At 39.4% G+C, this 13,540-nt stretch overlaps 1 protein-coding gene across 1 annotated transcript in view; it reads right to left on the reverse strand.

The window, feature by feature from the left end:
* The window catches only part of LOC144075802 (zinc finger E-box-binding homeobox 2), a 34,644-nt gene extending 24,425 nt beyond the window's left edge, over positions 1–10,219 (reverse strand). Inside the window, exon 1 of the mRNA XM_077603206.1 lies at positions 10,114–10,219. Within this exon, the coding sequence (XP_077459332.1) occupies positions 10,114–10,171 (58 nt within the window). The 5' untranslated portion in view covers positions 10,172–10,219. The remainder of the gene's footprint in view (positions 1–10,113) is intronic.
* Between the last annotated feature and the right edge of the window lie 3,321 nt (positions 10,220–13,540).

Here is a 13,540-nt window from a genome sequence, read left to right on the forward strand (position 1 = left end):
AAAAATAAGTGAATAAAAATCGAATATTTACTGTAGTTTTTAATAAAAAATACTAATTAATATTATTAAATAAATAGAACATTATCATTAATAAATACTTTAAGGAAAAAAAACTGAATTAATTAAGATGCCCGAAAAAGTATTCCAACAATTTTTGGTGAAAAATTGCCCTAACAAAATAAATTAAAAAAGTAGTCAATTCATTTCAGAATCGATTACAGGTCGATCTTGATCAGGATCGGTCGGCTTGAAAGAGTGATTCTGCATATTTAACCTCAGCCTCAGTCCTTGTGGACTTACTGTGTGTGGCTCCAGTTTTTTTTAACTAGGTCTACAATGTCTTCTGTGTCTGTGCTTGCTACTGCAACCAAGGTAATTTCCCAAATATGTTCTAATCTAATCTAATGAATTAGTTGATTCCTTCAACCAAAATAGTCATTTGCGACCATTGCCGTCATGGAATCATTCCCGCCAGCCCCTCCCAATCCCCCCTGGATTGGACGCCTTACACCGTCAATGGCATCCAATTGAATCAAGTACTATTTATATAACTTAGCCAAATAAGTACCCTGCTGAGGAAACCATAAAGACAGTTTGGCCCGCTGCAAAAAAATGAGTTTGACATCCCCGCTGTAAAGTTTATATTAGTATTAGTAATGACCTGAGCTATAAAACAAATGGCTGCACCACAGAAGTAGAAAAGTGTCCGACATTTTCCTATTTTTGCCAACAAAAAGAAACACGCAAGACGGACTGCCCTTTCGTCATCTCTTACAGGTGGAAGAAAATTCTGTGTGTATGTTTTTATCCAGGCTGGAATGTTGTTCACTCCCTTGCAGGTGTGTGTGTTTGTGTGTGTGTGTGTGTGTGTGTGTGTGTGTGTGTGTGTGTGTGTGTGTGTGTATGTGTGGGATGGCAGGTCAAGGAGAGGTGGTACCAGGTGATTACAGGTACAAGGAACGAGAGAATGGGAGGTTTGAGGTAGTCGGTCCAAGAAATAAGGCAGATACCGTTTTTGAATTGTCCAACAAATTATAGTGTTGTTGTTTTTCAATTCATCACAATTAGATTTGTGGCACGAGTAAAGCATAATCATATATGCAGCGCGCCAGATTTTGCATAGAAATGTCCTCAAAATGAGAGAATATGACTCAAAATTTGATGTTTCAGGAGTTTGGCTGACGTTGTGTCTTTGCTGTTCTGATTTTTACTAATGGACGGATGTAAATAGCTATTTATTTTTTGGGAGATCTAATTTGACAAGGGTTATTGAACAGGGTTACCCTTTCATTTCCTACTTAACAACGTATAAAACTACTTTAATGGTGGATAGACAGTTTCTATAACCTGACAGAGATGACCATGATTATCAACTTGTACGCTTTTCCATATTTTATAAGTTTTTTGATGAAAATGTTTTACAAAATGTACGTTTTTTGTGTAAAACCAATCTTGTCTCCCCCATTTTGGCTCTATCGTCTCGGTCACTGATAGCAAATGACCATCGTTGATTGCTAATGTTGTCCTGCTTTGAGCATATTATGCGTACGCGCGCCAGTGACTTCCGCATTTTCACTATATAAATATATAGCGTGTCAGTATTGTGTATATAGTGATATAGTGATTCTGCATATTTAACCTAAGTCTCAGTCTGCAGAAGGTTTCTCAAATATTTTTCCTGTGTGTGGCTCCAGTTTTTTTTCCTAGGTTTACAATGTCTTCTGTGTCTGTGCTACTGCAACCAAGGGAATTACCCGAATACAGGATGAAATAAAGTTCTAATCTAATCTAAGCAATGTACCCAGACAGTCAAACTGTCAGCGTCATACAGCGACATTTACAGAATCTTGAATTTACTGCATACAAAATGCGCACCGACTGATTGGGCGCCCCGTCCACTTTGGAGAAATTTTTAGACTTTTAACTTCGCCTTATGTGAGCTAATATGTGCCGCGTTGCATTTGTACGCATTTTTTTTTAATCGCTGAATAGATTAGATTAGATAACTTTATTCATCCCGTATTCGGGAAATTTCATTGTCACAGTAGCAAGAGGGTGAGAATACAGACACAGCAAAAGACGTAAATAGGTAAGAAATACGTTAATAAATAAGCATGTTGCAGAAATATATATATATATATATATATATATATATATATATATATATATATATATATATATATATATAATTTTATCATTAATAAGGGGAGCAATTGCTCGAGGTTGACAGGTAAGGATTGACATTGTTTTATTTCTTAGTGTGTATGAAAGTCCTTCCCTGATTAAAATTTATGACAATTTGCTGGCAAAACACAACACTTTAAGATGGGTGATTGTAAAAACAGGTGACATGTAAATTGTTCTACTTGATTTTAGCATATTTAGTATGTTGGTTAAACAAAATAAACATGCACTTTAAGTTCTTGACACATCTGGGCTATCTAGTGGCATTTTGAAAATTGAATTTCAGGCGTGATAAAACGGTACATATCGATAAATTGCGCGGTCCGTGGGCCTAAGTGGAGACTTAGCGGCCTTTCTTTTGTGGAACATGTGCAGCATATCAAACACGCAATCTCCAGGATGTCTGCACAAAAACAAGGATCTCATTTGGGGGGGGGGGGCTTGAAATAGAAGTTAAGAGCGAAGCGCGTGCCAACGCAATGACAAAGAACCTTCGAATAATTCCAATCATGCGAATGAAAACCGATGTTTTGCTGCTCTCCACAAAGCTTTGATGTCAAAACAAAAGACGCCGGCGACGTTTAACTCCTCTTCGCCATCCTTACGCGCTCTTTGGTGAATTTCTGCGACCGGTTATCTCCCATTTTGAAAATTCCACTCTGATATTTGGATGTAATGTACGAGTGCAACTTCCAAAAATGTCATGAGAGGGCAATTATGGGGGGAAAACTGCTTTCACATGCACTCATCCCGCACTGGCACCGTAAATCTTTCCGAATAATTCCGGCTTGGACCGGACGGAGAGTGTGTGGCAGCCGTGCGGCAGGAATGCACAGGAAGACGTGGGACTGATGAGATGTAATTGAATAAACATGTGAAAAATAGCAGAGGGACTCAATCAAGGGATTCCCCGGCCCAGCGCCGGGATCAAACCGCTACGTCGGGGCGAGACGGCGCGACACTTGAGACGACAAATGAGGAGGCGAGAAGATTAGCGCTCAAACGGGCTCGCGGCGATGCCGTTTTTTTTTAAATGCTCAAAGCCGATATGGCTGGGCGGGATTCGTTAGCGACGCAAGGTCCTTGCTAGCGTGTTAGCATGGAACCTGACAACTAATTTGACCAAGGGTGTCAGACTCGGGTTGGTTCGCGGGCCGCATTAACGTCAACTCGGTTTCATGTGGGCAGGACCATTTTAGATATAATATTTAGATTTTTTTTAAATAAATGAATTAAAAGAACTGGATTAAAAGCCTTGAATATTCAGTTTTTTATAGATCTAAAATAATGTTTATTTTAGCTTTTTTTAAATATATTTTTAGATTGTACAAAATGATTTTTTAACTAAAAACACAGAAAAAAATGGATTAAAAAAATTACAATTATTGATTTAAAAGGGGGAAAATCAGGAAATTTAATATACATCTATACTCTTCATTTTAATTTGATCCTAAAACAGAAAGTCGGCACTCATGGTTTACTTTCCCGGGCCACAGAAAATGATGCAGCGGGCCAGATTTGGCCCCCAGGCCGCCACTTTGACACCAGTGATTTTGACAAAGTTGTACGTGACACACCAGCGTTTTATGTTTAGTTTTTTTTAGTTTTTTGCTTTGTTTTGCTGCCAACAAGCAGATCGATGAATCTGGACTTGTTTCGTGTCCAGCTGAAACTACCTACGCCCATAATTAGCTCGTATTGCTGTCACAAATGCTAATACTATCGGTCAGGCCACACGTGGGTCTGATTTATTTCTTAATTTATAAAAAAAACGCTGGGACAGTCTATGGTTCCTTGACAAATCCGATGTTTTAATGTCATCCGTCACGTTAGAAAAAAAGTATTTCAATCGTATTGACAAAATGAGCGCATAAAAAAATGGTCACATGGTGCAGCATTTTTACACGAGTATCCCTATTTAGGGTCTCAAGGTAAAAATGTAGGAATTGACAACCCTCCCATACATGAAAAATATATTAAAATAAATACATTTTTAAAACCCAACGTTTTTAATCCAATTCAGATCCTCTGAATATGAAGTCATCAGGCCTAGTTTCCGATTAAACGGTTTAAGAGTTTAGTCCATACATCATACCTGTCGACTTATAAGTTTTTCCCGTATTTTATACGTTTTTGATCATTTCAAATTGTGTACGCCGCATAACAACTTTTGTACGGGATTTTTTAAGTACATTTTTTTTGTGAAACCGATCTCGTTTTATCAATTTTGGCTCTAATCCGGATTGTTTCGGTTACTGGTAGCAGACGAAAACGTCATGGTCAACTGCTAATACTGTCACGCTTTAAGCATGATTTGCGCACACGTGTCAGTCACTTCCGCCATTTTGACTATACAAATATAGCGCGTCAGAAAGCCGTCCACTTTGGAGCAAATTTTAGACTTTTACGTGCGCCCTATGTGAGTAAATATGCGCCACTTTCCATTTGTACGTTTTATTATCGCTAAATAAGGGGATTGCAATCATTTATAAGGGGAGCAATTGGCCAAGGTTGACAGCTATGATACATACAAGTACTAGATGACGTGACCCGGTCACATGGTCAGATCGGGGGCTTATTTACTCAGCCCGTTCAGTTTACCGCTACCAGTAGCTTGTTTACAAATGCACTCATCCGGTACAAGGCAACCGTTAGCGATTAAAACTGCTGCAACCGAATGCAATGCCATCTATGAGTTCATACATACAAAAATAACACATCTTTGTTACCCGATTCCGATTCTCTGAAAATGATGAGACCGGGCTTAATTTCCAAGACTTATTTACTCAGCCCGTTCTGTTTACCGTGACCAGTAGCTTGTTTACGAATACACTTATTTGATACAACACAACCGTTAGCAATTTGAAAGTACTGCTACCCTGAAGAAACTCCACTTCTCGGCGTGAAATGGATTCTTTCGTGCCATCACCTCACGCCCAACTAAATGCTTTTGCCGTCTCTGGCTCTGTCAACCACATCAATTCTGTCATCATCCTCGTCTGGTTCCCCCTTCGGTGCCCCCACCCGCCAGGTCCGACCCCAAAACCTCCTCCCGCTAAAAAAACGCGGTGCCATCGCCCCCAGCCGCCGTCTCATCCCAAACCGTCGATGCGAACGACCCAACCCGCTATACCATATGTGTCAAAGTGGCGGCCCGGGGGCCAAATCTGGCCTGCTGCATCATTTTGTGCGGCCCGAGAAGGTAAATCATGAGTGCCGACTTTCTGTTTTAGGATCAAATTAAAATGAAGATTATAGATGTATATTATATTTCCTGATTTTCCCCCTTTTAAATCAATAATTGCAATTTTTAATCCAGTTTTTTCTTTGTGTTTTTAGTTCAAAAATCATTTTGTAAAATCTAAAAATATATAAAAATATTTTCTATTTTCCACTTTAATATGGAACATAATGATTAAAAGAGATTTTCCCTTACTAAGAAAAAAAGCTCAAATAAACACGTTTTTAGATCTATAAAAAAACGGAATATTCAGAGATTTTAATCCAGTTCTTTTAATCCATTTATTTAAAAAAACAATCAAAATATTATATCTAAAATGGTCCGGCCCACATGAAATTGAGTTGCCGTTAATGCGGCCTGCAAACCAACCCTAGTCTGACACCCTTGCACTATACCACATGTGTCAAAGGGGCGGCCCGGGGGCCAAATCTGGCCTGCCGCATCATTTTGTGCGGCCCGAGAAAGTAAATCATGAGTGCCGACTTCCTGTTTTAGGATCAAATTAAAATGAAGAGTATAGATGTATATTAAATTTCCTGATTTCCCCCTTTTAAATCAATAATTGTAATTTTTAATCCATTTTTTTCTGTGTTTTTAGTTCAAAAATCATTTTGTAAAATCTAAATATATATTTAAAAAAAAAACTAAAATAAACATTGTTTTAGATCTATAAAAAACTGAATATTAAGGGCTTTTAATCCAGTTCTTTTAATCCATTTATTTAAAAAAATCTAAATATTATATCTAAAATGGTCCGGCCCACATTAAATCGAGTTGACGTTAATGCGGCCCGCGAACCAACCCGAGTCTGACACCCTTGCACTATACCATACGTGTCCATCTCTCGTGTTTTAACCCCCACCCTCACCCGGCTTTTTGCGGCCAGGGTCCTTTGTGCGTACAGTTTTCTGCGTGCACTGTGGCAGCAATGTGCCAGAAAAAAGCCACACAAACACACATGTCCACGCGCACACTCGTACACCGTCGCAAGACGCACAGCTGGGCCCCAGCTGCACACAAAGACTGGGGTTTGGAAATCAATGAAGGAGAAAGAAGAAAAGGGGAAAGGAGTTTAAATAAATTGGCACTTGAAAAAAGGGGGAAAGAGGGAGCGAGCGAGGCGGCTGAGGGGAGGAGAAAGAAATCCCTCCTTTAATTTTTTTTTTAAAAAGACAAATCGGTTCCACAACATGGCGACGTTATTTCGACGGACAGCGCAAAGCAGCGAAATGTGAAACTGCTTTGAAAACTTCAATTAAGTTGAGTTTGATTTATTTAATAAGGGACAGCACATATAAATGAACATATTTATATTCATGTTAATGAGCGTATATATGTAAATATGTAAGCTTGTAGCCGAGGGCTAATTTCCATTTTTAGTCCCTTGTGTAGGTTGAAGATAAACGATGACATATACTAGACACACAGATGCGTACGTAGCATAGTTTTAGACAGCGTTGCGATGGCAATTTTGTTATGCTAATAGCCAGGCTTTAAGATGATTGGCCAAGAGGTTCAGAGGTCGGATATGCTAATTGGTATGAAGTTCCAGGTATGAAGAAAGACGGTGCTTAGGCTAATTTAGCACTATTTTTGAAGGGAACTACACAGTCACCTCTAGAGCCAGCCCTTGTTTGTGTTGTAATTTTTTTGTACAAAATCTTGCAGTGGAGGAGGAGCTTTGTGTTGGAAGATTTTGTAAACTAAGGTGACATCTTCATATTTAACAGTATTGTCCCACTTGGTATTTTTATATTATTGTCCCAATGGGTAAAGAGAGAGAGAAAGATGGGTGCATGTTTTGGAGGTCGAGGGTGCAGGAGGTGTGTTGCTTTTAATAAGCGGTGAAAGTTTTTTGAGCAACAGGAGAGGAGGGGCTGGATAAGTCTAATTTGGATCCAAATGTGTAAACTGTGAATGAGCGTGAATTGTGTTGTGGATAAGTTGGAATAAAGTTGGAATCTTTTTAGAATTTTTCAATCGTTTTGAGACAAGTGGTTTCAATCAACTGGATCAATAATGGATCAGTTGTCCATGTTTTCAAAATTTTATGATAATCTCGAGTTGGAAATACAGATAGGATAGGTTAGGTTTGGTGAGGGTTCGAAAAATCACAAATTCATGGCAAAGTTCACATTTTGCAGCAAAATATTGTGCCAGAATAAGCAGGATTCTGAGTGCAAAATCTTAGGAACAAAGTTGGAATTCTATGGGTGCGTTATTCAAAATCTTGTGATCATAGTCAATCAACTATGTGGAATAAAGTGCATTCCTGATGGCGAAAGAAATTGAATTCAGATCAGTACCAAGTTCTTCCAGTCATTTTCGTTAGCTTAGCATCAACGCTATTGCCCATGTCATTTAAAAACATCAATGTCAACAAAAATACTAACATCCAAACCTATTCTCTGTCTAAGCAGATTTTCCATCACCCGGGTAATTAATTATATGTAAACTTTAAAACAAGACAACAAATCTCTCAATAAAAAAATAAAAAATTATATGACATGGGAAAATACCCTATTAGCAAAGACTGCACTAATTCTTTGTCATTTAAGTCATTGTTAAAATAAAAAATGTAACAATTTTTTGACTTATTATATGAATTCAACACATCCCTTTTTAGTACTTAATATTTTATTCACATTTTTACCTTTAGTCCACACGCTTGCATTCTATTAGCCTTTGTTGAAATTTGTCAAACATGTAATTTTTTTCGCCATGCACGTATTACAATATCAACTATTTAGCTCACAATTGTTAACTTTTGACTCTGAACAAATCAGAGTGCTCATTTTGAAGTCAATTAACACAAACCATCATCAAAATCTATCAAAAAGTGAAGAAAACTCAGTATATCAACAACCTAATTCCCAGATTTATGAACAACAAATGGATGACTAGCAACAAAAAGCCACGATTAGCTAGCGCTTCTCACTAGACTGTTTCAAAACTCAAATCCTGCGATAAACTCTGTCATGTTCCATCTCAAAGACAAATTTCAGTTACCTTGCCACGGTGGTTAACCGATATTTAGCTTCGGTTATTTATCATTTATAAAGATGTTCGACTTTGAAGACAAATCCCCCAGAGCCGTGTCAACGTCGTTTTTGATGATTATATTGACATCTGGCAAGATTATCCGCGTGACGAATGGATATTAACGGTGACTCACGTCAAGAATTTGCGACGGTTTGGACGCAAAATTGTCAAAGTCGTCGTTTCAGACCACACCGCTTATGCCAAAACACAAAAAAAAGTGCGCTAACTTCCCCAGGTTGCTTGATATTTCTCGGCGCTGACAGTTTTACGGGAGGGCGGACGGAGACGCTCAACGGACGGGCGCCTCGGAAAAAGTCAAAAAGCTCGCCTCTTCTGGTTTTGGCGTCCCGAAACCCCCGAGCTGCCAGATTCATTTGGTTTTATCAAGGATCCTTAACGCTGGATCCGCAGCCAAAACGCATTCCAAACGCTGCACGCATTTGCACGCTGGCGTCACAGGAACATCGCCTAGAATTGACAGCGAAGGCGATGACTAGCTATAGGGACGCAATTCGTGGATAGCAAAACCCGATGACGTCCTCTTAAAACCAACGATCAAAAAAACGTTTCATATCGACACCGTGTTTCCCTTTTATAATTTTTTTGGGGGTCCAATGCCAGCTTCGGCGTGTCTGTGATGTTGTTGATCTGCCAAATTGCGCTAGCTCGGTCGACAAACTGTTACGTGAGGGTCAAAGGTCGACGCTAAATGTGTGTGTGTGTGCGTGTATGTTATCACACTAAGGCGACATTCACAATGAAATGAAGGGAGTCCTAAATAAACCACGGCGTGGACGTAAACAGCCGGCAGTTCCGTGTCGGATGACAAACAAGCGCACGCTTAATAACTTTTAATTGCTATTTCATCACTTTAATTGCTCTCAAGGGCTTTAGGGATGATTTTTTTGGGCGGAAAAGTTGTTTAAATGGCAAACAAGGGAGCCCACTGAGTGTTATAGAAAGTCGTCCTTCCGCTAGATTCAGACACTGGAACTAAGTCTCCATCAGCTGGTCGCCGGCGTAAATATAGAAGCGCATTAGCGGCAAACCACATAAGACGGGACGCTCCATACTTGGCAATTATTTTTTAATGCAATTTGAAACGCCATTGGCTTGTCTTTTTTTTCACTTTGCGTGACCACCATAATGGATTTAAGCGTGAAAAGTATGATGTGCAGACACTCGCCTCATGACTCCTATACAAAAGTCACCCCACTCTATTTTTCAAAATCTCATCTAAGACGCCCCAATTTCATAATAAATCATATTATAATACCACGCTCATTCTTCTACCAGCTTGCGCAACAGGATAAAAAAAACAATCTCAACATTTATGAGCAGCGACTCATTAGTTTCCAAAAGTTTTTGGACAGATGACTTGAGCTGATGAGTTATGAATGAGCTAAAAAGTGGCAATTTTCATGAAATAAATGTTATATTCATGCGTTTCTTTTAAAGATATATCTTTTAGCAAGGTGCACACACACACAAAAAAACACACATACATTCCACAAGCAGTTGAAAGAAGTCTAATAACGATAGGATAGGGTTTAGGTGTCAAAATATCCACGCGTGGGTGCTCTCCTCCATCCACGCGCACCCATCATTATCCCCCTCATCCCATCCTAGATCACACCGCCGCTTACCTCGACTTCTCCTCGGGTTGGCTTGTTTCCTCCTCTTGCCCCGACTTTCCTCCGTCATGGTCCGTGCGCGGCGGAGGGGGGACTCGGGTTCGGGGAGGGGGGGTGGTCCCGTGGAAAGCGGCGGCGCGAGTGCGGTGCTCTCCGTCCGTCGTGGCAGCCTCGGGACACGACAGGAACCCGGGGATAGGGGGGGAGGACGAGGGAGGGAGAGAGCGGGGAGAGAGGGGAGAGTGGGGAGGGAGCCATCGCATTCACGCCCAGCGGGACACCCACAGCTCGTGATGATGGGACTCCACGCGGTGGGGGCGGTTTCGGCATAGGCACCCCCCTATGACGACATCGGCCAAGGGTGCCACCCTGGGCGGGGCTCAAATAGCACCCCAACTTACTTTTCTTTATCATTAAAAACTTGGAACTGGCTTCCACCTATCAAATAGACCCAATCATTGTTGCGAAGTAGTTGTTTACAATTGATTTGACTAAGCCACGCCCCTATAAATGGACCTCAGCCAATCGCGTCGTAGATGGGGAATATCATTTGAGTGGAGAGCCAATGATGGATTAACCCTTGCAAGTATGCAGTGACTATTTTTGGTTGTTTACAATCGTGCAACTAATTGAGGTCTTATTTAGCTGGGATAGGCTCCAGCACCCCCTTGCGAGGATAACATGAGCAGTACAGAAAATGAATGACTACTTAATTGAAATCTCCTATTTTAACTTTTAAACTCCAGTTTACTATCTTAATAGTATACCATTGAGTATAAAAAATCTAGATATAACTATTAAAAACGTCAATAATAAACCAAAATCAATCAATTTTCCCCCATTTTTATGCCCTCAATACATTTTACATCGAATCAATAACTGGCACACCTCCACCTATTGCGCATGCGCGCGCCTATCTCTCCATTCTCTTTTACTTTTCTTCCTCTTCTCTTCTTCATCACCAAACACGCACGCGCATACGCATAGCTATATAGCAATATTGCAGGTTAATGACAAAAAAAGACCCCCCCCCCCTTCCCCAAGTCGCATGCGCACCATCCCTCTGTGGACCCTCCGTGTTTTATGACTTTCCTGGTCGCACCTGCGCGAGTACCCCCGGAGAGGACCCCCGTGGCGCCCTCATTGGTTGTAGGAAGTGGTGCATCGAACGGCCATTGTGTTGCAACCTGGATCCTAATCTGTTTTGCAACTCAAAAAACCAAAACAACCCCCCCAAAAATAGTATAGAACCCCCTCAATGATTGCCACAACCTAAATATAAAATAATCAATGTTAATTCATTTTATTAAACAGTATGGATGAGCAAAAAAGGATAAAAAGAACCCATTGTGAATACTTTTAACCCATTTGTCCCACAAAAGTGTACATGACACTATGATTTTTGTTTCCCTCTAAATATGGCCATAAAATCCTAATTTATTCTCATGTTAGAGACCCCTGACATACACAGAATTGCATGAAAATGCACAAATATGACGTTTACCATCATTCCAATGCACATGTAATCATAAATTACTAAAAGGCATAAAAATCCAATTGAACATGATTAAAGATAATCAAGGTAAACTATAATTTCATGACAAAAAAATAGCATGGTTCATGATATTGTCAAAGCCTTTCACAATAAAATATTTTGAACTATATTTAAAACAGCTGAAAATACTATAATGCTAGGGATAGTTATGCTAAGATAATTATCAAGGTGAATTTTACAACAATATGTACATGAATTATTCATATACAAAGATAAAATTACAAATACAATAAAAAAGCCCTGGCCGTTTTTCAAATTAAATTTGTTTTGGGGGGGTTGTTTTTTGAATTATCTAAAAAAATAATTAATTCAAAAAACAACCCCCAATTTTTTTTATTTTTTTTTAAGGTGAATGCAATAAGCTTCTGTATAAAATCAACAAAATACTGTTATTACATTTAGTTAAATAATATAACAAGTACTAACGACATATTTTTTTGTATTTTTAAGTATTACAAAAGTTCTAAACCCCCCCAATAGGCAACGCAGGTGCACCCAATATCGTTGCATATTTAAATCAATATTATATTCCACTTATTCATACCTGAATGAATGCCACCGTAACAAACCATTACGGCCCTTTCAATGGAAGCGGTTTGTTTCGTAACAGACGAAAGCATCCCGGTGGCAGGGTAGATAGGTAGGGGGGCAAAAAGAAGGATTTTACTGGAAGAAAGAGGGACAGAAGGGTCACCGTGGGCCTTTTGTTGACGGCACGAAGGAACGGTAGGGAGGAGGGGAGCCGCCCCGCGGAAGGGGGGCAATAAACTTTGCTACAGATGAGGGTCACAAAGGTGCAGAGGTGCTTTAGAGGTCCTGGGAGTCTGTCATATGTGGCCCCCCCTGGGTGTCATTTTCACCCAAATAGTGCTGAGGACGCTTATTGATTGACTTACTGAAATGGCGACGTGGCTTTTTGTGAATCGGCCACCTGTTTGATTTATTATTCAAGTCCCGTAGGTGTGTTGTACCCCTTTAAATTTGGGGGGACTGGGAGCCTAAAAGGGAAAAATCCATCAATGAATGAAATAATGTTTCAATTTCATAATCATATGATATTGAGTGCAATATTTGACCATTTTAATGCTTTGGATTGATTTAATATAATATATGCACCTGTGTGGCTCCAGTTTTTTTTAACTAGGTCTACAATGTCTTCTGTGTCTGTCTTGCTACTGCAACCAAGGAACTTTCCCGAATACGGGATGAAATAAAGTGCTAATCTAATCTAAAAAAAATTTCAATTTATGACTACTGATCCAACCCCCTCCTTTTAATTCTCAAATTCTAAGCTAATCTATCTGAACAGTTGAAAATTAAATAAATATAAAGCAATTTTGCATTTTTTTGGCATTTTTTTACTGCATTTTAAAAAAGTGGCAGAAAGAATTAGACATTTTAAGTCACTGTAAATTTCAAAATCAAGGTCGCCCCAAACTCAAAATTTAAAGTAAAATTTACTTCTATTAAGTCGTTTGTCTTCACAATTTAACAAGCCCCTCCCCTTATTTTGGTGCAAGTTTGCCTCTGAAATCTGCTTAGAAAATGTTATTCTCAAAGGTCTGTAAACCTTAAAACCTTGACAAATCGTTACAATCTATCATCACAATCCAGTGGCGGTCCGTGCATTTTCTCATAGCGCCTTCAACGAATCAATCCAACCCTCAAAAACTATTTTATGGCTATAAAACCTCTACTGCAGCTACAGCTGCGACACATAAAAACTCAAAATTTAAAGTAAAATTTACTTCTATTAAGTCGTTTGCCCTCACAGTTTAACAAGCCCCTCCCCTTATTTTGGTGCGAGTTTGCCTCTGAAATCTGCTTAGAAAATGTTATTCTCAAAGGTCTGTAAACCTTAAAACCTTGACAAATCATTACAAT

This window comes from Stigmatopora argus, chromosome 6 (genome assembly GCF_051989625.1).
Source record: "Stigmatopora argus isolate UIUO_Sarg chromosome 6, RoL_Sarg_1.0, whole genome shotgun sequence".
Lineage (NCBI taxonomy): Eukaryota > Metazoa > Chordata > Actinopteri > Syngnathiformes > Syngnathidae > Stigmatopora > Stigmatopora argus.